At 30.4% G+C, this 25,237-nt stretch overlaps 1 protein-coding gene across 1 annotated transcript in view; it reads right to left on the bottom strand.

Moving 5' to 3' along the window:
* LOC128391304 (uncharacterized) overlaps positions 1 to 25,237 on the bottom strand; it is a 36,185-nt gene that overhangs the window by 1,330 nt on the left and 9,618 nt on the right. Inside the window, 8 exon segments of the mRNA XM_053351163.1 lie at positions 2 to 661; positions 664 to 1,070; positions 1,150 to 1,419; positions 1,503 to 3,347; positions 3,350 to 4,726; positions 5,349 to 5,558; positions 6,699 to 6,822; positions 8,020 to 8,207. Of these exon segments, the coding sequence (XP_053207138.1) occupies positions 2 to 661; positions 664 to 1,070; positions 1,150 to 1,419; positions 1,503 to 3,347; positions 3,350 to 4,726; positions 5,349 to 5,558; positions 6,699 to 6,822; positions 8,020 to 8,207 (5,081 nt within the window).

Below are 25,237 nucleotides of genomic sequence, written 5' to 3'. Positions count from 1 at the left end.
GTTCATCTTTCGTATGGAAAGTGACAGTGTCCGTTGAAATTGTCGCACCATTGGCGAGGTAAAGGTCAATCCAAGCTTTGTACCTGTTGTTTGGACTTAGTCCATCGACGATTATGGTTCCATCTTCTGATGGTGTTTTGAACATATGAACCATTTTGTTTTCTAGTCCTTCTGAATTCGCCTCTCGGAAATTGACTTTTACAACGTTAACATATTTATCAGTTGGTCTTGGAAGACCTCGAAGTTTCATCATGGTCCGATAAGATTCAGGGGTCACGTCGACTGACGGTGAGAAATCAAAATCATTTCGAGGTCTCGAAGGCATTTCTATGGTAACTGGTTTAGCCGAAAGTAGTTGGCTTGTTAATCCTTGAGATGGACGAAGAATCAGATCAATAACGTAAGTTGCTCCACTTCGCAGGTCACGTAACGTGTATTCGTTTACATCTCGGTGAATCATCGGAGTAACTGTCCATTTATCGAAAGGATCACTGGTCAAACGATATTTAATTGTTATTCCATCGATCAGAGATTTTTCTTGTTGATCTAAATTTCTCCACGATAATCTAACACTGGTTCCATCGATCGCAAGTGCTTTCAGATTAACATCCATAGTCACTTGTGGAGGTAAAGTCGATGAAGTTGTGGGAGATATCGAGGATGAAGGGGAGCAGATGATGAGACAGATGAATGAGAGCCAATTAAAGTTGAACTTGTAAGTGGATATCCATGTGATCCTGAAACCGAAGATCCTGGAGCTGGTAAGTATAATTTGTAAACTTGACTCTCAGGTCCAGAATGAAGAGCTTCAATCAGAATTCGGACTTGGAAGTAATAAGTTGTGTCCGATTTAAGGCCACCTAAGTGATATTCAATGTTCGCAGTATCAAACAGTCGCTTAGGTCGAGCAAACTTTTGAACGTTCCATTGGTGTCGAGGTGTCGTTGGATCGACGGTGAAATGGACCTCAGCATGTCCAATAAGACCAACAAATAGAGATGGAAGAGTAAATCGTATCCTAACTGCCGAGTTATTCATGGCAACAACACTCACATTTTCCAATTCTTTACCTGAATCAAGTTGACAAAACAATGAAAACAATTAGTTTATTGTGAAAATTGATTGATTTTCAAGTCAAATTAAACTCACCAGTTTCTTCTGAGTAATTACAAATTACATATGGACAAAGAATTGGATCTTCAGGTGATATTAGAATAGGAAGAGGACATTCAGCTGATGGCTTCAAATGTCGTTCAGTGATTTTGGGACAAACTCCAGCAAAACAATCAACTTGTGGTTTTCCCAAGGGCGGAGTAGGTTTACATTGACATCTTCGTCTTGGACCAAGAATATCACCCGCGTTTACATCTTCCCATTGATCACCTACTTTGTAACGATTCCCATTGTGTAGACAAAAAGCTATTATACATGAAGGAGAGAAGAAAAATATTAGTAATGATCAATTTAGGTAATTAAGTGAAATCAAGATGATTAATGTTTACCTGCTCTCTCTGTATCACGACACATCCAATGAAGACAACAATCTTCACCGGGCAAATGTCCTCGATAAGCCAATGGAGGTGGACAAGGAAGATTAGTCGGTGGAGTATCGGGAATTAGTGGACATCGATTCTCACAGGTTACATTTGAATTCATGCAAACACATCGAGTGCCACAAGGAAGGAGTTCACTAGGAATTGGTTTGAAATTCGGGAATCGCAGGCCAGCAAAGATACAAGAACCGTCGTTTTTACAGGTCGGACGTGGACAACAATTTGGAGGAGAGGGAATGAAATTAGGATCCAATTCCCAATCAAGACATTCTTCATTCGGAGTGTCAAAGAACTGAGGACAGTTCAAGGGAGCACATGAAACTTTGCCGGTGGGCAAACATTCACAAACCGATTGACAGCCGTCGTTGAATTTACCAATAGGAATCTTTTGACCTTTGTACAAGCAAAGACCAGGGAAACTTTCAGCATTGGGATAAGCTGAACGATCAGGAAGATGCATGGTGGTGGTAGAGACTGTTGGGGTTGTAGTTGGTGGTGCTGGTGATGAGGATTGATTTTGTTGATCTTTTGAAGGTAATCGCTCAGGTTCATCAACTGAATGGTCACAAATTAAGTATGGACAAAGACAGGCATCACTTGGGTTAACGATATGAGGCTTGGGGCAACTTGGGGTGGGTTTAATGGCATTAGAAGGTATTGGAGGGCAACCGCCATGACATTGGGTTGTTGTTGTACCATTTGCACGTTGAACACATCGACAAGTTTGTTTGAGACACCCACCGGGTCCAGACTCATCCCAAGCTTCACCAATAAAGTGAAGACTATTATCCTTTCCAAGACAAAACGGTTCAACTGAACCAGGTAGAGATGGTGGTGGATTTACTGGTGACGAAGTTTCCGACGTCGGTGTTGATGGTGAATTAACACTAGGCTCATTACTGTTATTATCTATCGGACTCTTAGGTGGCTCATCATATTTCTCAGTTTTCTTTGAACAATCGGGAATCTTGCAACAAGGATCTTCTGGCGATGCGATCCATTCACACTCTTCAAATCCAATCGTGTCGATATAAATTGGACAACGATCATCACAAGCTCGAGTTCCCCCCTTTTCACAGCGACATTTATAGTCACATCCATCATAAAATTCATCGCCCACTTGATAAGCTTTATTATTGAAAAAGCACCCATTGAATGAAGAGTCAACACCAACTGGGAAAGTTTTAATAAAAACTGTGTTCGAGGTCGAGTTTGATCTAACCTCTTTAACCTCTACGAAATAATCAGTGTTAGGAGATAGACCATTGAAATCTATTTCAAACATTCCTGGTTCCAAGAGTTTCAGATCATCTTCCGATACTTCAACCGATGACCAGGCTCGATTAGAAGACATTTCAATGGGCGAAGGTGACGATGAGATCATTTCCGTATCAACTTTCGAGTATCGAATTGAGAAAACATGTTTAGCTTTATGATGAATAGAATTGGGAATAATTAACCTAAGAACCATGTGAGATGAATTGGTTACAGTCGCTGAATCAATGAACAGTTCAAATGGTTCCATCTTTTTAATTGCTGGAGATGGGGACAGTTTTTCCGTGTTACAAACAGCGATCTTACAACATTCAGGATCGTCTGGATCGGGAATGAGCGAGCAAAGTTTCTGATTATAACCATGGAATACGGGACAGCGAGGTGCACACTGTAAGCGATTTCCCTCCTTACAAATACACCGAGATTCACATCCATTGACAAAAGATTCACCGGGTTGATAAGTGATGTTTTCATAACGGCAACCAGATACTGATAAAGGTCCATCCACTGGAATAGTTTCCCAATGTCACCATTTTCGTTGTCATTGTCACTATTGAAAAGCGATGATGAATTCACTTTGACCACATCAACTGGTTTCGATTCACAGGCCATTGTTTTACAACAAGAATCTTTTGGATCTTGAATGATGGTGCATAAAGGGTCAACGGTTGTCACTGGTTCTTCTGAGCCGATAAACGGACATCGTGGATTACATTCAACTTCTAATGCTTCTGAACAAACGCATTTGAATTCGCAGCCATCGAAAAACTCTTCACCGGGTCCATAGGTTGAATTCTTGTATTCGCAGATCAAATTTGATCGACCATTAGACTTTCGGCAACCATTTACTGAATCGAAAGGATCTCCTCGATATCCTGGTTTACAGGCACATTTTGGTGGTTCTTGGTCACTTCGGGTATCAAGACATAAAGCATTTTGACCGCAAGTAATAGTTTCACAGCGTTTAGATGATGGCGGAGATCCAGTGTTTACTTCAGAGCAAACGGAGCCACCACAAGAGGTTGGACAACATTTGTCCAAACCACGACAATGATAATCATGTTGACACTCTTCGAGACAAATGCCAGAATCACTACGAATCTTGGTTGGTTCGTAACAATATCCTGGTTTATCTGAGAATGTTAATTCTGTCGATCCTGAAGATGATGGAGTAGATGAAGATATTGACGGTGACGATGAAGATGAAGATACGGATGGAGCCAAAGTCGAGGTAGAAGAGGGTGATGGTGATGACATAGAAGATAAAGTTGGAGATGAGTATGTTGTCTCTTCAGATGAATTAGTGGTTACCGACGGAGGTGGATCACTTCGAGTTTCAATACAGGTAATGGTTGAACAACAATCGTCAACAGCAGCCTCACTACAAGATGGATCTATGTTACTACCAATGAGGATTAAAGGTTCTAAACAAACGGCTTTACAGAACCAATTGTCACCCGATTGACAAGTGCATCTCCATTGGCATCCATGGGTTATTTCCTTGCCCACCGGGAAAGTAACATTATCCTTATTCATGCAACCATCTTCAGTAGTAGCAGTTATCATCTCAGAATGATCGGAGGAATCAATTTTCTTATTGTTCTCATCGAATGGATATTCCCAGAGGCTGATTCGAATCAAATAACTTAATCCAGGTCTTAATCCTTCCAATGTCCAAAAAGGTGTATTATTACCCTGAACTTGAATCCAATTACCATCAGAATTTGTTGTATCATTGGCAGAATTTGATAAAGTGTCATTAACAAGTTTATATTCAATCACGTAGCCCGATTCATAATTAGGTAACTTGAAATCATCCCAGGCAATGGCGATTGAGGTTCGAGTGCTACTTGTTATCAGAACCTTCGGTCGAGCTTCAATTGTTGGCTTTAATTCATCTGTAAATCAAGAAATAAACAATTGAATGATTAGTCAATTCGTTCGTGAGAAAATTGTCAGATCTATGGAAATCGTTAGATATCATTAGAGTTAACAATCAATACAAGAGAAAGTTTATTTTCATTGCCAATTGGCTGAAAAGAAAACCACAATTTATATGTTGATGATTGTATTTCAATCGTTCACTGATTTCTGATGAGAATCTCAATTGTTACATTAAATCAACCAAATTACTTTTCGAGCCAAAAAAAGTTAACCTTTCCTAATTGTAATCATACAAAATAAGATATAAAATAATAATAAAAAGGTGATGATGATTATAATCCAATCACTTTGAGAAATCATCGTCAAAATAATAGTAATCAAGAGTTAATTGTGTGAAATTAAAAGTGAAATACATTTTTACACATTCATGATTCAGTGATAAACAATGAAAAAAAAAACTTAATTACAATAACGATCAACTTTTCTGACCCTTAATTGACAAAAGGTTATTGACAGATTTAATCATTATAATCAAACCTATTGATGAATGATCAACACTTTCACAATTTAAATGTAATGATAATTATTTAGAAAGGGTTATAATTAAAAACGATTAATATTGATTGTGATTAATACCTTCACATTGATAGATGAAACAACATTCAGGATCTAAGGGATCAGGTTTTTGTTTACAATTTGGATCACCAATTAACTTTGATTTAGTTGATTGTGAGCATCTATCAACACATTTAATTGTTGAATTAATTTGACAGGTACAATTTTGATCACAGGAAATATTGAATCGATCACCAACATTGTAGATTGATGAATTATGGAAACAACCATCTAAATATTTGAAAAGAAAAGGAAAATGATATTGAAAACAATTAGTAATTAGCAAGAAACAATTAACTTAAATAATAGAATCAAATGTAAATTAGTAGTCATTGTAATACAAATGAAGTGGTTTAATTAGTTGAACACATTGATTAGCTAAATTGTGTTAATAGCGACTAGTTAACAGAAAACAAAACAAAAATGATCTGGATTATCATGATAATTGTTAACTAAAGTATAACAATCAAAAGTTAATCCAGTTATTATTATTATTTGTTAAGGTTAATTATTAGGGAAGAAAAGTAAAAAAAATAAGATAACTGGATTACTTAGGATTAATTAAATTGTAATGTTTTCTTTTTGAGTTGATTTAACAATTAATTCATCTTTACACTTCCGTTGATACTTGAATTTTACTTCCGCTTGATTGGGAATGCAAAAGATGATGATGATTATCATCATGTGTGTATAATGATGACAAGTATCATGTTCATCGTCATTTTAATCATGAGTATCATTAAAAAAAAAACATTTCATTCACAATTGTGAGCATTTAAATGGCAAAAATGATGACAATTAAAATGCTACAACTTTAACTACTACTGTTAATTATATTAACAGTAATTAACTGAACACATGATTAAAAGGTAAGGTTGGAGAATTAATTTTTTCTCTGTTTTTCCTTCATCGCTAATTGTTATTAATTAAATGACCTTAGGGTTAAGATCCTAAATATCAACAGAAAAAGTGGATTATTGTTATTGAGAGATGATTAGAATCATAATCACGTTCTGTTCATTGAATATATTTTGGAATGAGAGTTAATTGCGATGATTAATTTAAGTAATTATTCAAAGTCAAGTGTCAATCAATTAATAAGTAAATTGTCCGATAATCATGCTTAAAATTAGGAGAGAGAGAGAGAGTAATTAATTCAGGCGAAAGGTTGGAATCGAGATGATTTTGCTTTTCTTGACAATTAAATTAGCTTCCTATCGGCTACTCATGTTTAGGAATCTGAATCGTTCAAAAAAATGAGAGATAATCTTGGATATCCTGAAACGATTAGGATAATGATCTTGTGATGATTGTTTGATGTATTCAGAGGCAAATAATCAAAATCATGATCATTATCATGATAATATTAACCTTTAGTCTCCACGATTAGGGTTTCATTCATTTTATCGTCTTCCACTTTAACCAAGTATTTGCTGTTTGGTCTCAGGTTTTCAATGATCGCTGATCCCGTTGATTGATCGGAAGACAAACCAATCTAAATGTTGATTGAGAAGAAAAAAGAAGATGATTAGTTGATTAGATAATTAGAATAAAATCATTAACGGAATAACTTGACTCTCTTTTTCCATATAACCTGTAGCTCAATTCTTGAATGAGAATCTCAATCAATGAACTTTATTAGAAACATCATATTATTTATATTCATCATTAATTATTGCATTTTAATTTTTCTTTTCTCCCTTTAATTAGTCATATTTTGGATTTACTTTAAATAATCTCAATCTAAACCAATTGGAGTGTAAGATTAAGCAACAAATATTACAATTAAAATAATTACGCCGCAAGGATATTGTTACATTTGGAAACTAATAAATTGACTCTTTTTGACTCTTAATTGTTGATTAAAGGGATAATTATGATTAAGATGATACAGAAACAATTGAATTGTATGAGAAACAATAACATGGAGCTAAAAAAAGAGATTAACTTGAAAGAAAATGTTGAGTTCAACTTAATTTTAGATCAACTGATTATTGGATTGAAAGGATTAACGAAATGATTGATAATGAATAAAGTGTCACCTTTACTACCAATCACCACAAAATGAAACAATTATTATCTTCTCTCAAATGTAATCAACAATTGATTGCTGGTGGAAAAAGAAATCAATCAAAATGGTCAACAAAATCAATTCAATCTTTGTGGATATTGACCAAGTTGAGATAATCCAATGAGTTGTTTACAATCAACACACGGACTATTTTCATTAACAATTAACTTACACAAAGTTAGCACAATGAAAATGTTGATTCAAGTGATTTAAGATACAGATTAATTGCTATAGAAATTGATTAATTTTAAAATTGGAAAATAAATCGAACAAGAAAAAAGCATTTCATCGTTTTCTTTAACCTTATAAACACAATGAAGAAGAAACAATTTCCTTATACAAATGAATGTCTTAATAGAATTAAAAAAGATAAATAATTGTAGTTATTACTCTGTTTGAAATTGGAAGAAAAATATTTGATTGATGAGGACAAAGATGGCGGATGAAAGGGCAAAGAGAAAAGAATCTGAAAGAAAATTCTACCCTCAACTATTAATCAATTTTCTGGACATACATGGAGAGAGATAATCAAGGATTAACTGTAGAATGAGCAATTCTACAGGTTGAGAAAGAGAGAATCAGGAATACGATCAATTTAGATTGTAACAATTAAGGACTGACCTTTACTCCTTTTGAGCTCCATGGTATGTTATGACTGTTGAGTGGTTCAGAACCATTAGCGAGTAAATAATGATAGACCATCATGAGTGGTGGCCTCAGGCCATTGGTGATCGCGATCTTTTTGGGTGCCTGCCATTGAAGGGAGATGGTGTTTACCGTTGTTTTAACCCTTTGAACGAGTAATTTATCTGAATGAGATGAAACAATAGAAAAAGAGACAAAATTAATTCAAACAATTAGAAATTAATAAGACACACCGAGAGTTAATTGTCAACATGTCAATATACAACCATCGATTTTGAGTTTGCATCAATTTGTTAATCAGTTAATCATTTAATCAGTTGGAGATAAATTCAAAACAAATTGTATGTCTTGATATTGGAAACAATTAGATATCAAAATTAATCTTCAATTGATTACCATTACAATTAGTTTAAATTGATGAAATTTTGTGGCCTGTTACTTGAGACTATTTCAATCAACGTGATTGGAACAATTAAATTTTCATTTGTTTTCGTTTTTGATTTACATTGTGATAGGAACAATTAAATTAAATGATTTTCCAAGTTAAATTTTGCTCCTTTTTTTGATTACTTATGAACACGCAAACATTTGATTGTGATTTATGAATTGATACGAAAATTAGATTTAATTGTGAATCTTTAACAACTTTATGATTATAATTAAGGAATAAAAATTAAATCAGTAAAAGAAACGGTATATTCATGAAAATATGAAAATCGTAAATTGTATTAACTGGTTTTATTTAATTTTCTTACTCTTCTTTTGGTTGATTAACTTGTACCAAAAATAGGTAATTATTATTAATGAGAGTTAATTTAGTTAAATTGTTTCGTTAATAATGAAAATGTAAAAACAAATCAAATGAAAATTAACCTTTCCCAACCAATTGGTTATAACAAAATTATAACTAACCAACTAACCACTGAACATGATAATAAACCTTAATTAAAGTCTTAAACTAATCATTGATTTTTATCAACTAATGGGAAAATGATGATGATGGTTAACAGTTAAATTGCAATGATGAAAAAACAAATCAACATCAAACTCCTCGGTTGATTGCTAATCATCACCATGTTATTTTCAAAATGATTTAATAGAGAGAGAGAGAGAGAGAGATGAAGACATGGTTGATAGACAATTTATTAAATTGTTGATGCTTAACTTGTAATAATAGAAGTGATGATTTTTGATTACTAGTGTAACTAATTTATCAATCAGATTAATTGTAAGACAATCATTTGTCAATGAGAAATATTTTGTCAAGATTATCAACAATTGACAGACTGGAACCCAAAATATTGAGAAGATGATTAACTAATTGTTACATGATGATGAAGATTAATAAAAAAAAGTGGATTACAATGATGACAGGCTGATTTATGGATGATAAAGATTAAAGATATTACAATTATTCATAATGATTGATTGATTGATTGATGATTATAAAGTGATTGGATCAGATTGGATTACATTCAAATGGTAACAATTAAAATGGTAAAAGGATTTTGTTTTCTTCATCTTCTTATTAACAATTAAAAAACTCGGGCGACCAAATTATTTGATCATCACTCATCTAAACTGAACAATCATAAATCCAACTAATTTAACTAAATCATTATCAAGAAAAGTTATCAACAATATCGTCATGATTACCACGCTGGTTAACGAAATACCTTAATTGTTATCAGAAAAGGTGAAATAATCAAATTGGTGATTAGCGTTCATGAGATTGTTGGACTATCTCTAATCACGGAAAAGTGATTAAACACTTAGACACATAATGGATTGGTCAATATTTCACCTTCTCTCTTGCTTTTCTTACTTTGGCATCGTATCCATAAACTGATGCCAAGAATAACCAACATAATCATCATCATCATCATCTTCTTCATGATCATTTCATCCTCAATCTCCCTGATTCCCGTTGATGATAATCATTTTCATGGTTGATAGTTTTTTCCTCCATCAACATAATAGTTTCCTAAATTGATTCGTGTAGAAAGGCTTGGTGTTTACATGGTGAAAATAGTGATCAGTTCAACAGGTAACCCCGACTATCATTTGATACTTTATTTTATTTTCAAGCTTCTGATGTTGATAAAAAATAAGTGATGAGGATGATAACCAACAAGGATCGGTTTGTGATGGGCAAACAACCAAGTTGTAACAAAGATACCGGTCAATAAGGAGCGGTAATGGTCAGAAATTAATTTTTCTCAACTTTTTGTTTACCAATCCGGGAGTTTGATCACCACACAGTCAGAAAATAACCTCTATCAAAATACATGATAGATTTAATTAACAAGATAATGATGATTAAAAATGAATTAACGATAATATAAACCTTAAGGGCTTCAAACCTCCTTGAACATTATGAACTCTCATACAATTGCCAATCGATATGTAATATAAACATGATCAAAATCAAATTGCTCCTTTCAAAGTTAATTGAAAGATGTAAAAGATTAAACTAAAATAGTAGCCATTGATAAAACTGACCAGAACAAGTTGAAAATGTTATTCTCAATTGGAAAACAATTCAAAATGAGAAAATCTCCCGCAACTAATCAACTCACCTCTTCATCTTTCAGCTTCTTGTTTGATGGCTACTAACACGTTTTCTTATCAATGGTCATCTTAGATTCTTGTCTATGATTAAAAACATTTTCATTTCTATCAAATCTTTTCCAATTAAAGTTTAAGGTGTAAAAATAGTAACAATCAAGTTGAGAACGTGTAAGAGAAAAAATTATTACTATTCTATTCTAGTAATCAATTAACCAAGAACTTAAATCAATTCCATCAGATTGAAAAGTAGAATCAACAACTAACGGTAAGTATTAATATTTACAATCGTCATGATTAAAAGATAATCAATTCAATTAGAATTGGACTCAAGTAATCAACAGGTAACAGAGAAAATCGCAATCAAATGTGGAGGCGATCTAATTAATTGTTCTAATGAATTAATGTAATAATTAATTACAGTTAATCTTTAAATATTATGAGAAAAACTTGACTAATTTTCATGTTAATTTGTTTCATTTTTTGATCACATTATGAACGTTTTTTAATTGTTGTTTGAATCTTAAATCACCTCAACTCGTTTACATTGTTTTCCAGTAATAACAATAAATTGTGTCTTCATTGTTATAAGATTAGTTAATTTGATTTAATTGATTTATTTAGTGGTTATGCTAATCATTGATTCAGTTATTACAATAGAAAGTGATGAAATTAATACAAATACTCGTGAGTATCATGATAGTTTCTGTATGTATCATCTTAAGAGTTTTAAATTACTCTTAATTCAAGAGTTTTAATCTAAATCCTTTCTTAATCTAATTTGCTTTTCTTTTCACAATTTTCTCAGGGAAGTGGTCAGTTTATATTACATATAAATAATTTGAAATTGAGGTCAATCTGAAATGAATTAGATGAAAATAAAATGAATTTCTGTTGCTTGTTAATGAGTTTAAAGTGATTATGAGAAGGTGAAAGTTGATCTTCAGAAATTTATCACCATCAAGGACCATGAAGATGACCCGAAAAAATAAGGTGAGAACATGATGATAATGATTAACGAACTGATTAACTCGATGATAATGAAACAAACAATGAAATAATAAAAAGAATTGAAAGTTTTGGGTGAAAAAAGAAAGTAAATTAACTGAAACTCCGACATCAATTGTGATGATGGTTTCTTCGTATTCTTTTCATGGTGATTAGGATGCATAACAATGGAAAGTGTTTTCCTTTTGTATCTGATGCCTTGTCAACAATTACAATCAACACAAAATCAACGACAACAATCAACAAGATTTACTATTAAAAAAAAGGTACAAGAATAATAATAAACCATAAAGGTAAACCGTCTTGATGGGAAGGATAAAAAAAGATGTAAAAATGAAACATTTACCTGACAATTTATGTAACTATTAAATAAATGGATAAATGATTAATTATATAATCTTTAAATCATGATTATGATGGTTAACATTAAATCATTTCATCAACACCAACACTTAAACATTAACGAGAGAGTAACAATCAACTTTGATCACAAATTTACACTCTGTCCACTTTTCAATTCAATTCAATTTTTAGTAATTGTAATTAACCAGTTTGTCAAAAATTGAATAATATCTTTATAATTAAATAGTCAAGTGAGATCACCATTAATGTTTAACAAGTTAATCAATTGATTTGATTGATGAAACGCTAATCAGAAACAAAGATTAACCATTTAACAATCTTGACCTAATAATGGTCATCAAGTTTAATCTTGTTGACATTTAATGAGAAAATGTTGATTCAATTAACCAGCATAATTTAATTATTGTTTACAACGAAAATATGATCTTTCAATCAGGGAAAAGCGAAACAATCAATTAGTATTAATGGATTAAGTTGATACAACCAATTGATTAAAATGGTGTTTATCCTCATCTTAATCTAATTGTCATCGTAATTATTTTGATATAATCATCAAAATAATCACCCACTAGTTGATAACCAGGATTGTTAACTAACAACAAAACAATTTGATAATAATCATGCAATTGTAATGGTACATCAGGAGAGAGACATGGATGTAAATGAACTTGAAAATAACAATAAAACAAGAAATTTAAATTAACTTAATTGTCAATATAATCAAGAAAGTTCATCATCATTAACGGTTTTTGCTACTTTTCCTCTCTCATCATCTTCACAAGCATCACCATCACCAACATTTTCCAGGTAAATACAATTTATAAACCTCGATATGAATGATGATTTAGTTTTGATTTAGTTTCTTGCTAAACTCACGCTTTAATCAACAACAATCAAAAGGTAACACAACAGAAATGATTAAAAAATTAAATGGACACAGTTTATCATTAAGAGATGAAGATGAAGATGAATAAGGAACTTGAGGAAACTTTTTTTTCCCTGTTTTTTTTGCATCATTATTACAATTAACCTGAAAAATTGAACGTCACCAACTTAATCATGATAATCATCTTGAAGAGGATCAACAAACAATCATAATCTAAATCAACTCGTATTAACAAACATAAAGTTAATAATCCATCAAAGGGAAGGGATCAACTTCAATTTGATAGTTTAAATAATTTAACTTTGTTAAACTAAATGATCCAAGTGCTAATATTAATCAACAGTAAATAATAATCATAAATGATAATTCATCAACCTAATCACCATCAACTTCAATCAAATGGATAATGTATCATAATTGAAAGAAAGGGCAAAAAGATTAACCAACAAACACCAGATTCACATTTTAGTGTTAGCATCCAATGAGATGATCATCTTACCTGTTTGATTTTGAGGTGTTAACAAAATCAAATTAAGTAAACACATACACCGATCATAATAATCAAGGATCAGCCAAAAATGATAGAGAAAAATAAAGGTGAGAGAGACAAATTGTATTTAAAATCAACAACCATCAAGGTGAAGATAATCAATGGACCGATAATCAAGATGATCAGGGAGCTTGAGGAGGAAGAAGAGAATCGACATTTTCTCTCTCGCTCAGTTTACTCTTCTTTGATTTTTGTAAACAAAGACGGAAGACATTTTTTTTCTCCCTGTTCCATGAAAAAAAAAGAAGAAGAAACTTATTCAGAGGGAAGAGGAAGATGATGATGGATTCTTCTATTCTCTTACATCGAAATTGCTTGATAATGAACTTATAATCTATCGATTAAAGTAATTAAGACAACAGGAATCATGGAAGATCATCTGTGTCTTTCTCTCTCATGATTACAAATGATTCTGAGAGTGAGAAAAAAAGATATTGCTAATCAAGAGAGAGAGAGAGAGAGAGAGAGAGAAGCATAACTGTAACGATGTCGATGGTTGATTCTGATGACAAAACACCAATGAGATGACTGAAAATTCATTCATCCATCGGAATCCATCATGATCATTACGATAACAATTTTTTTTGATAATCATGAAATTAATTCAGTAAAAATATTAAATATGAATAAAGATATAACTTTTTTTTGTAAGACTCAATCATCAGTAAATCAAAAAAACAGCGTAACTTTTAATTTAGATTCAATTTATTTTCTAACACTCAAATCGCAAGAAATCAATCAATTTTTCTCAATTTGATAGTAACAATTAAACCACTCTAAAAGTATCTGGATTAAATTGATGAATGATAAATCATCATTGTTTATCTTCAGGTCATCTTAACCGATTGGTCAATGAATGAACAATTTAAATGATAAACAACAACAATAAACTTGATGAAATTTAATATCACTGGACAATATTGGTGATGATAATTATAATCAAGATGATGATTGTTGATGATGGTCAACAATCAAACGAGTCCAGTTAAAGTAAAAAAAAAGGAGACAATCAACAACAATTTAAATCAACAAAATAAACAGTAGATTACAATCAAACAAAAAACAAACTTAAATTGCCAATTGACCTTGTAGCCTGTTTATGCCATTCACATTTAATTTATAATAATAATTTATAATAACAATTTATGATTCCATGTAAATCAGAGCTATTTAATTGTATAACAATCAGTAGCATCTTTAAACTGATCAATTGGAATTTAAAATTACCAATACCAAATACTGTTACCTGTTGATTGCTGATTGCTGATTGTTGCTTCTTTCTTGTTGATTTCATTTACTCAAATTAGATGATCTTAAATTGCAACTTGTATAATCAAATATTTAGCATTCAACATTAATACCAATCCTTTTTTTTAACCTGAAAATTGAAAATCTAAACAACAACAATTTACCAAACACAATCAAATGAACCCTGGAAACATTGATATTTGTTTACAATTTGTTGCTACAACAATCAACTTAATCTTCACAATCATCTTAAGACTTTAAATTATCATTGCTCAGGTTATTTGTTTATCTTTATATTTAATCATTTCCCCTAATCTACTTTAACCTGGATGTTTATTTATTGGGAATAACCTTCAACAATCAAGTAATAGCAATCAATTCAATGGAGTTTAAAAAACAAGTTCCTTAATCATTAACAATCAACCATTTAAGTCTAAGTAATTTATTTGTAAAATTCCGGAAATTGTGATAAATATCAACAATTAAAATCTACAATCAGAGGGAATCATCATGATCAGATATCATTTCCAATCCTAAGGCAAATAATACAATATAATTAAGATAAACAATCAACCTGGATTATCAAGCTAATCAACTAATTGAATTTTTCTTATTCAATCAAATTGATTATAACAAAAAAAAACAATATTGTTTTCACAATATAAACTAATAAAGTTAATTTAAGAATCAATTTAAACAATGATTAAAATAATTGTAATATATTTCAACCAAATTGATTTACATTGATCATAATAAGATATAATTAAATGTTAACCAGCATGTTTATCAACAAAATTGATTCAAATAAAAGTAAAATTAATGATTGTTAATCACGAAGATGAATTATCATTGATGCTGTTTGTTATTATGATTACAACAATTTATTGATTGCATGATGAAAATGTATTATTTCAAGAAATTAGCAAATTACTTTGTTAACAACAAGATTGAAAGAGGAAAAAGAAAACTAAATCAAATAGATTGCGTTGGAAATCATAGTTAATAAATTGCGATTCAATTTCATTGTAATGATCAACAATTATTAACAACAATCAATAAGCAAAAGTTACACTTTGATTGGAGATTGAAAGATAAACACAATTAGCAAAGATTCAAATTGTTGATTAGTTTGGAATACAAAAAAAAATCGCTGACTTAAGATGACGGAAGTTTAATTAGGATATTTTTCTTGTTTAAATATTGATTGTTGACAATTTCATGATAAATCAACAACAATTAAGCTTCCTGTTAAGAAACAATCAAGCATAAAATTAGTTGTAAAGATTTTTTCTTCATAACAATTATCCCATCTATTTGTCATCCTCCCACTTTGTCGTCTTATATTTTTTCATCATCATCATTGGCTTAATTGTTATCAGGAAAGGTAAATCAACCGATCAAGATGACAATTAAATTCTGATTGTATCAATAATTAAAACTATCCGCCAATAGGTAGAGTCAAGAATAGGAAACAATCAATTTAGATTCGTTAGATTGATGAATTTACATAATGAATGAATTATTATTGCAACAAAATCTCAAGCTAACTATGATTTTTGAAGCAATTTAGTTAATTGCTGATGGTCTACTTTCATAATCTTTTATAATTAAACTAATTTCTTCAGTTTCAATGTATCAGTTTTTAATAATTTGGTCACGGGAAGACAAAAAGATATCATATAAACGTAACAATTTAACTAATCATCGTGGTGATACAATAATTAAATTGAAACCGTTACAATTTAAATCAATTGAATTCATTTCTATCATGATCTTGTCACCAGGATGAAAACATTATCAGTATGTTAATTGTGGGAAGTTAAATATATCCGTTTACAACTGAATTAGTTAATCAAAAGTTGCAGTGTATGTGAGCGTGTCTGATGATCAAATTAACTTTAATTGTAAGTTGATTAGTTAATTATGAATAAATTCCTAGTGAAACTTAATTGTCATTCTCAATTTATGTTAAGTGTCATAATAATAATAATAATAATAATAATCTAATAATAAGAATCACTAAGTGAGAGTTTCCATTTGATTTGATTATCCTTGACCATGATTAGATTTGAACTTTTCAATTGTGAGATCTTTTTTTCTGGATCAACTGGACAATCATAATGATTATGATTCCGAAAATAGTTTGACAATGTTGACAAAACAATTAAGCTCATAAAACTGTTTGATCACAAATTAGCTCATCATAAAAAATTGTCCACAATTAAACTGGATAATCCAAGAAACTGATAATACAAATTTAGGTAAATGATGTTGTCCATTTAGGTTCATTGTGTGGTCATCTCGGTGAGAAGAGGGTGGAAAGTGAACAACTTTCATTATCATCATTATTTCATCTTAATCATAAAAATCGTGAGTGTTGATTGTTTACTGTTACTATTTTTTGTTTTGTCCATCTTAGTGGTCAAGCCATGGACATGAGATTCCCAGGCAAGTAGGGGAAGAGGTCGAGAAAAATTATCAACACACTTTCAAGTATCTAATGATGTAATTAACAGTGAATGTGTGTGGGAAAAATGACCATCAGACTTGAAACTTGATTAATTAATCAATTAACTGTAAACTGTCAACAGTTGACCAACATTGTCTTGTTACTCGTCCACAAGGCACAACAATCAAGGGCATCAGTTGATTGCTTGATTAACATAATTAGAATTGGCTTATTTACCTTTTCAAGATTAATGACACTTTCTAAATATACAGTTAATTGTAATTCTCTCATGATTGTAACAATTGTGTAAATTTAGATTAATTGATTAGGAACAAACAAATTGTCACATGATTGGTGTTGACAACAATTTAGTAAAAACCAGTAAGTACAATTTGAAAGTTAATCCATCAATCTTGTAAGTTTAAAGTAGTTGTTGGATTAAAAAATCGTTAAATTAATCGTGACTGTCAATATGAATCAAACTGATGAAGATAATCAAGTTATTGGTGAAAAAGCAACTATGTTTTATATGGAAAAAAAGTATTAAGATTAGATATTTAACTCGGTTTTGATTTCTAATCATGAGATCGGAACTAAATCAATCTAGAAATGATAATGATTGTAAATCAGAGATTAACTTCAAGTTGATTCACTTTCCATGATTTCTGACGGATAGTTGATGTTTTGGGCTATTTTCTCATTGAGATGGACATAGAAACTTGATTTGAATTCATCTTCAAACTTGATTTGGTTCCATTGATGATAATATTAGAAAAGAAGAAGAAAAAAAGTTGATTGATCTTTTCACTCGCCAACCAGAATTTCAACCTTCCTCTCTAGGATTAGAAAGAAAATCTCTTTGAAGAACAAAATGAAATAAAAGAGAAAGTAAGAGAGAGAGAGAGAGAGAGAGAGAGAGAGAGAGAGAACCGGTTCATCTCCATCCTCATCATTTTTGACGTATCAGTGGCAAAAGAAAAACAAGATTCAAGTTCACCGACATCAGCAATTAAAAAACAGAGAATCAGATTGATAGAAAGAGAATAAGAAAAGTAGAAATATCAATAATAATTTCATCTTAAAATATGATAGAGATGAAAATGAGAAAACTCTTCTTCTTTTTTATCTACGTCCCTCTAATAATCATCAAAAGTCCATTAATAAGAAACTCATTTAATATTAACATCAAATTGAACAGTTAATGATAACAAACATGGAGACTACAATAAGCATCATGAAGATAATGATTATCATGTTGATGGAAATGATAACAATTCCTTACTACTTATTGTAAAAGATTGATCACAAGGATAGAAGAAGAATAATTTAAGAAATAGAGACTAAGATAATGATGAAAAGAACACGTTGTATATATTCCACCCTCTTGCTTCCTCTTAGCATCCGTAGTAGAGAGAGAGAGAGAGAGAGAAGGATGAAAAATGCGATCATCATCATCATCACTTTGAGAAAGAAAGTAACCTGAGATTGTTACCAAGATATACAAAACAATAACGAATCTTAATGTGATGTTGTTCAGCTATAATTAACAAGGACCAGGTAAAGTTGAAGGTGAATCAGAAATGAGCCAAAATAAGGTAACAAGAAAAAAAGGTAGACACAAACAAATAAGGTAAATTGTTAAGGGAGATTAATGTTGGTGGTGGTTGAATATCTTAAGCACGAGCTTGAGATATCCTTAAATTAGCATTGGATGATAAGCATGTAGATCACTCAAACAATACCATTTATATAACAGGTAAACAAATATTATCAGTTTGGAGAGAAACAGTTGCTGATTATAATATACATGAAAGAGGCCAAAGATGAAAAAAAAATTCAGAAGATGAAGATGAAGATGAAGACGGAGATGATTTGATGAAGATGATGCTAATATATGAACGTGACTCCGTGAAGAAAAAATTCCAACAGCAAAGAGCCAAAAAATAAATAAAAATAAAAAAAAACGAAAGAACTTGAAAGTGTAATCATCATTTTCTAGCAAAATGGATAAATGCTCTTGGTGAGAGGTGAAAATATTTATCATCTTCTCTTGGAATCTCTGCACTTAGAAGATTATCCTAATTATCTTGCTTTGAGAGAAAAACAAAAGAAAATGAAAATGAGACAATTTCATTTGCTTTTCTCCAAGAATAAAGCTCAATGGAGCTTCGTCCATTGAAAAAGTTGAATTTTGGACTAGAATTCAATCAATAACAATCATGATTCAACGAACCAATACCGAAGACATGGAATTGACATATTAATCCCTAATCATCAACTGCAATCAAATAACTAATTGTGATCGAACATTTGATAGGATTAACGAAATGCAAATTTTAATATCAATTCCGAGAAAGGATTCTATCAAATCGATTGACACTTTATTGTTATTTTTTGTCAACTTTGTAATTCACTTCAAATGCATTAAGAAATTCACTCAACAAGTAAAACTGTTTGTAAACATTTGACTTGACATCAAAAAGTGACAAAAATTGATAGAACAGCAACAAAGACACTAAAAAGTGAAACCCGTTATCCTAACAACCATTTTTGTCCTTCTCTAAACATACGCAAGGTCAAAGTTTCCCTTTAAGGTTATTATTTTTTTCTTGTACATCATTATCGTAATCATTATCTTCGTCATCATGAATTTAAGATTAATTTCAATCATGAGTAGGAGAGAAAGAGAAAGATTCAATGGTTAATATGGCGTAAGATCTGTAAGTCCACCTAAGCAAATCTTTTTCACCGTAATTTTGTTTTCAAGCTTAATTGTTACCTGATTAATTTGATTAGTTGTGTTACTGTTACAGTATATTTAACATTTGATTACGTTCACTTTGCTTGATTGTTGTTGATTTTACTTGGTCAAGGTTTTTGATCTTATTGTTGTTTACAGTTTACATGATGATGTATCTAATTGTGAATATTGTTATTGATGAGAATGATAAATAAGTATGAAAAAGATAATCAACAATTAATCAACTTGGTAATGAATTAAATAGTTTACATGATTGTTGATAAACTTTTTTTTTCTCTATTCTTTGTCTCTCCATCTACCTGATGAGTAGTAAAAAAAACTGAAGAAAATGTTTACAAGTTGCTCTTTGTTTACCTTTTTTTTTCTCCTTCGCAACTTGATTTAGTTTATTTTTCCTATTCTTTTGACTAACATCGCAAGTCAAGTGTAGTGGCGATAATTAAACAATAGAATTAATTTAAATTACATAATGATACCAAGTTTTTCATTCTATTATCTCACCTCAAGGTCCTGTTGAAATTATCCTAAGATTTTCAAAATGCTTGTTGATGGTTTGTTGTTACAAACGTGATGGTGATTGATTGTCTATTGATATAAACTGAAAAATCACCCAAGGATGACCAGTACACTAAGAAAAGCTGAGAGGTGACTTAATTGTTGAATAGTAATTGGTGTAAAAAAAAGGACCATTTTAAAGGTTAACAACAGATGAGGAATATTTTGAGAGAGGGATTGATGATTTGACCAGCGTCCGATCATCTATTGAGTCTCATTATAATCTTTTCCTACCCTTGACCATCATCACCATATTATTTTCCCTATCAAAGCTCATTGATGAAAATGATGCTCATGATAATATTCAAAGAGGGAACCAACTATTTCCTTATTGATTGGAATCGGATTCAGGTAGGAAAAGAAAATGGAATCAGAGTTAAATTGCCATTAAATTGTGGCCTGACCATGCAGGATTTAATTCTTAAATTCTTTATCATCATTACCATCATCATCTTCATCATCATTTTTCTTTCATCTTTACCTTTTGTTTACATGAATTTCTTTGAAAAAGAGAAATGGATAAGAAAGAAAAGATCAATTGTTGTAAAACTTAATTCGTTGGTTATAATCATTGATGAGGATGAAAATGATGAGGACCAGTTAAATATCCATGATTACGGTTAAATTGGGATCAGATTAACGGCAGAAAAAACTGAGGGTTCATCAGATTAATTGATTTAATTCATATTAAGAGAAAAAAGGTAAATAGAAATACATTTTTACATGGTAATCATGGTGAATTGATTAATTACAAGCTACAATTGTGGTTGATCAACAAAAGAAAATTATATAAATTAAACAATTGAAATGATTTGGTTGTTAATTTATACCAAAGGCTTTTTGAAATGTAAAAAAAAAAGATCAAGATAAAGAGCTAATTACTATGATGATGATTAGTTAATGGTCATTAATCAATGAATCACGATTATTCATATTCACATTGTTTTCCTATCTCTTTTTTCATTCAATGTTTATCATGATTTTTACAGAATATATTTCACCATCTTCTCATGAGTTGGTCATTCATGGAAAAGGATATCGTGTGAATTGTGTGATATTATTATTATTTAACCAAGAAACAATCAAGAACCGCATCTTATCATAATTTACAATAAACTTTGATCATTCTTGGAAATAAAATCTCGCCTTCTTTTCATGTAAAAAGTGTTTTCATCATGAACATGATGGTTTTTGAAAATGCTATTATTGAAAATCAACAATATAAATACAGAAACTTAAACAACCCAAACAAATGAACAGGTTGATACATGGTATCATCATCCTATTCAAATTGTTCATTCAATTCAATGAAATGAACATAAAAATAGTAATGAATAAAAGCAGCAATAATTTCACTCCTTTTTTTAATCTAACAATTAATTTTAATTGTATTAATAACCATCATCATCGACATAATCAACAGCAACAACAATGGTAAACTTATATATACACACAATACAAGTCGCAACAATATCAGAATCAGTTCATTGTGAAAATTGTTCAATGATAAACTGAGAAAGCGATGATAGAAACCCCCATTAGTAAGGTAAATACATTAGTTGCATGATAATTATCATCATGATCATCATTAATATCAAGATTATGTTTATTATTATCTGATTGTAAATAAGCACACAAACAAATACAAAAACCAATAAGTACTGATGATGAGATGAAAGGGTTTTTTTTTCAAAGTTTCATTATTGTACCTTGATGATGATGAGGATGATAACTTTATGCTCTTTCGCAAATTCCAACAATCAGCAAATATAATTGAATAACAATAATAATTGAACTTATGGGAAGTGTTGAAGTTGATCATCATCATCATTATCATTTCTTATGATGAGATACTTTTCCTAAGAAAAAAAAACATCATCTTCTTGGGAAAATTTTACATTAAACAGGTAAGTGTCTTTCCCACAACTTTGATCATCATAATCATCATTTTCACTAAGGTATAAGGTCAATGATATACATTTAACACAAATGAAATAGTTTTGAAGGTTAATAAGGTGAAATATTTGTTGATTTATATTAGATAATAAATTATATCATTATCATTATCAACCATGTGAATTGGGTAAGTAAATAACGATTGTTGTTGTTTATGATGATAATGATGATGATGATGATGATAAGAGACCAGGTAATCATAACATTGAGATGACCATAAGGAGAAAGACAATTGATTCATTTACTTTCACATTACTTTTTAATTTTACACTTTCAACAGTTGGTTAATTAATCAAGGTAATGGTTTCGTATTCATCTAATTGTTTCATATTATCATAATTAATTAGACGTTGATGACAATTAATTATCATTTAAAGACAATCTTGACGATTGTGTTGATGATGATTAAGGAAGTAAAGTTTTTACTATCAAACTTTCAAATCTCGAGTAAAACTTTGCGCTCTTTGTAACTAATTTTTTTTTTCATTGTTTCTCTTACATTCATGATTACTAAGATGATGGATCATCTTTAATTTGATCATTTCCTTTTCCTTGATCTTTGATATTCACATTTATATAATCCTTCATTTCTACTGGTTCAATTTAATTGAATTAGTGAATAGATGATGGGTCACCTTGAGTCTCTTTCACTTGAGATGTAAATTGTTTGTTACGTGAATAGTAGTTGATTATCAAACAAAAAAAAACGCTGATTGTTGATTATGATTGAAATGACGATAATCATGATGATAGTTTTGATGGTGACCAAGATGATGATGATACTGGAAACATGACATTTAACTTGTAAAGGTGATTACAATTGGATGAAACTAATTTTCGGTTCAATTTTTCCTCTTTTAATATCAAGATACAAGTTAATCATCATAATCAACCTTGATTGTTGAACTTATTTCTTGATTATATTGTGATTCGTGTTCACTTAAGGTTAAATATTAATAATAATAATCGCTATTGTATTTTATGAGGTAAAAATTAATCGTAATTAATTTGATTACAAGTAAATCTTTTAATCTTCATCTTGACCAATATTGAATAAAATTGTTTACAAGAAAAAGTTTCATGAAATTAAAACCAATCATTGTCGGTGAATCGATTGATTAATTTTAATCAATTTCTTCAGGTAATTGTGAGTGTGTAAGGGTAAATGTAGTTCATCATGAGTATGATTCATTATTAAATTGAGTTTCAATTCAGTTTCTCATAAATCATACTGACTGATTGTTAATCAACCTGAGATGATGATGATGATGATGATGATCAACAAACAATGATCACAATTAATACCAAATAAGATGATGATTTAATTTTGTAAAAGGTAAATAATTTGAAGGTGTTTTCATGAATTAGAAATCAGTTAATCCAAATTAAATTGTAATTGAAATTTTACTCATGATGTTTATTTGATTGTAATTAAATGAACCATTTGTAGTTAGTCAAATTAATACAAGTGGTTTAATCAATTCAAATGGTTGATATTTAGTTAGTTAGTGAATCACTAATTAAGGGATCGGTTTTGATTACTGTAATAGTAGTTTGTTTTGTAGGAAGATGATTAAAGATCAACTCGTCAACCTTAACTAAAAAAGTTAATTGTTTCAATTGTATGTGTGTGTGTGTTAACTATGTTATCAGTAACAATTTAAATTGTTGCTAGTTAACTAACAACATTCACTAATGGTTTAAGAAGGAAATCAAATTAAATTAAACCAGGTAAATTCAGGTAAATTTAGGCAGAAAAAAAGGGCGAACAATCAGTAAATTTAATCACTTGTTAATTTAATCCAACCTTTGAGTTCTAGGTAAAGGAAATTAACTTTAATTATCTTACAACAGGCTAGATTTAGATGATAACAATAAACTGTCATCTTTAACTTGGAAACCCCTTCCAGGTAATAATCATCATTAAGATGAAGATAATGATGATGATCAATTAGTTTTTGTTAAGAATCAGGGAGGGAAGAGAGGAGATAATTGTAATGAACAGGAATTAGCTCAATTTCATGTGGACAATTAACAATCATTAAGTTGATTATTCACTTTCACTAGGGCTGATTGTGTATCAAGTAGCCAAACTAAATTAGTAGATAATGATGTTGATTGAGGATCACAATTAAAAGATAACAAATGATGTTTAAAAATATTGTTACAATTTACAAGAAAACAGACAATTTGATTGCTAACTTGTTTTTTTGATTATTGTCGTTGTCACATTAATTGTGACAAATCTACACACTCACACTCAAATTAATTGATTGTTAATTAAATCACAAATTGTGCCATTGAAATGAATGAATGAAACACATTGGTAGCAATCAAATTAAATCAACTATAACAACAAAATCAAGCACAATCATCAAAAGGATACAATTTGATTAGTATAAAACCACAATCAGAACAACAATTAACTTGACTGATTAACAGACTATGGACTCAGTTACAATGATTAAATTATCTTCCATCATTGTTTAATTAGCTCCGAACTGTAAACTGAATTAAAAGTTATTCATTCACTACAATTACAATAGATTTTTGTATTTAATTTTCTAAACAAGATGAATCCCTCATTCTTAATCAATGTTTACAATTAAATTAATAGTCGCTTATCATTTGGTATTCATCCTGGTTTTGTGTTAATCATTAAAAAAGAGACTATTAATGGTTACAATTAACTTTTCATTCATTTTTCTTCATCACTTAAATATACTTTGGTCAACCAACTGACTCTTACAATAGATAATCATTCAAATAAATCATCAACCGATTAAGGATCTTCTTTATTAGATTTTCGGTATTATTAATCAATTTTAATTATAGTCAGTGGCTTTAGGT

The sequence above is a fragment of the Panonychus citri genome, unplaced genomic scaffold (assembly GCF_014898815.1).
Source record: "Panonychus citri isolate SS breed McGregor unplaced genomic scaffold, ASM1489881v1 Contig00134, whole genome shotgun sequence".
NCBI classification, from domain to species: domain Eukaryota; kingdom Metazoa; phylum Arthropoda; class Arachnida; order Trombidiformes; family Tetranychidae; genus Panonychus; species Panonychus citri.
Note: the sequence above shows the minus strand (reverse complement) of the source record. Positions and strands in the feature narration are given on the sequence as shown.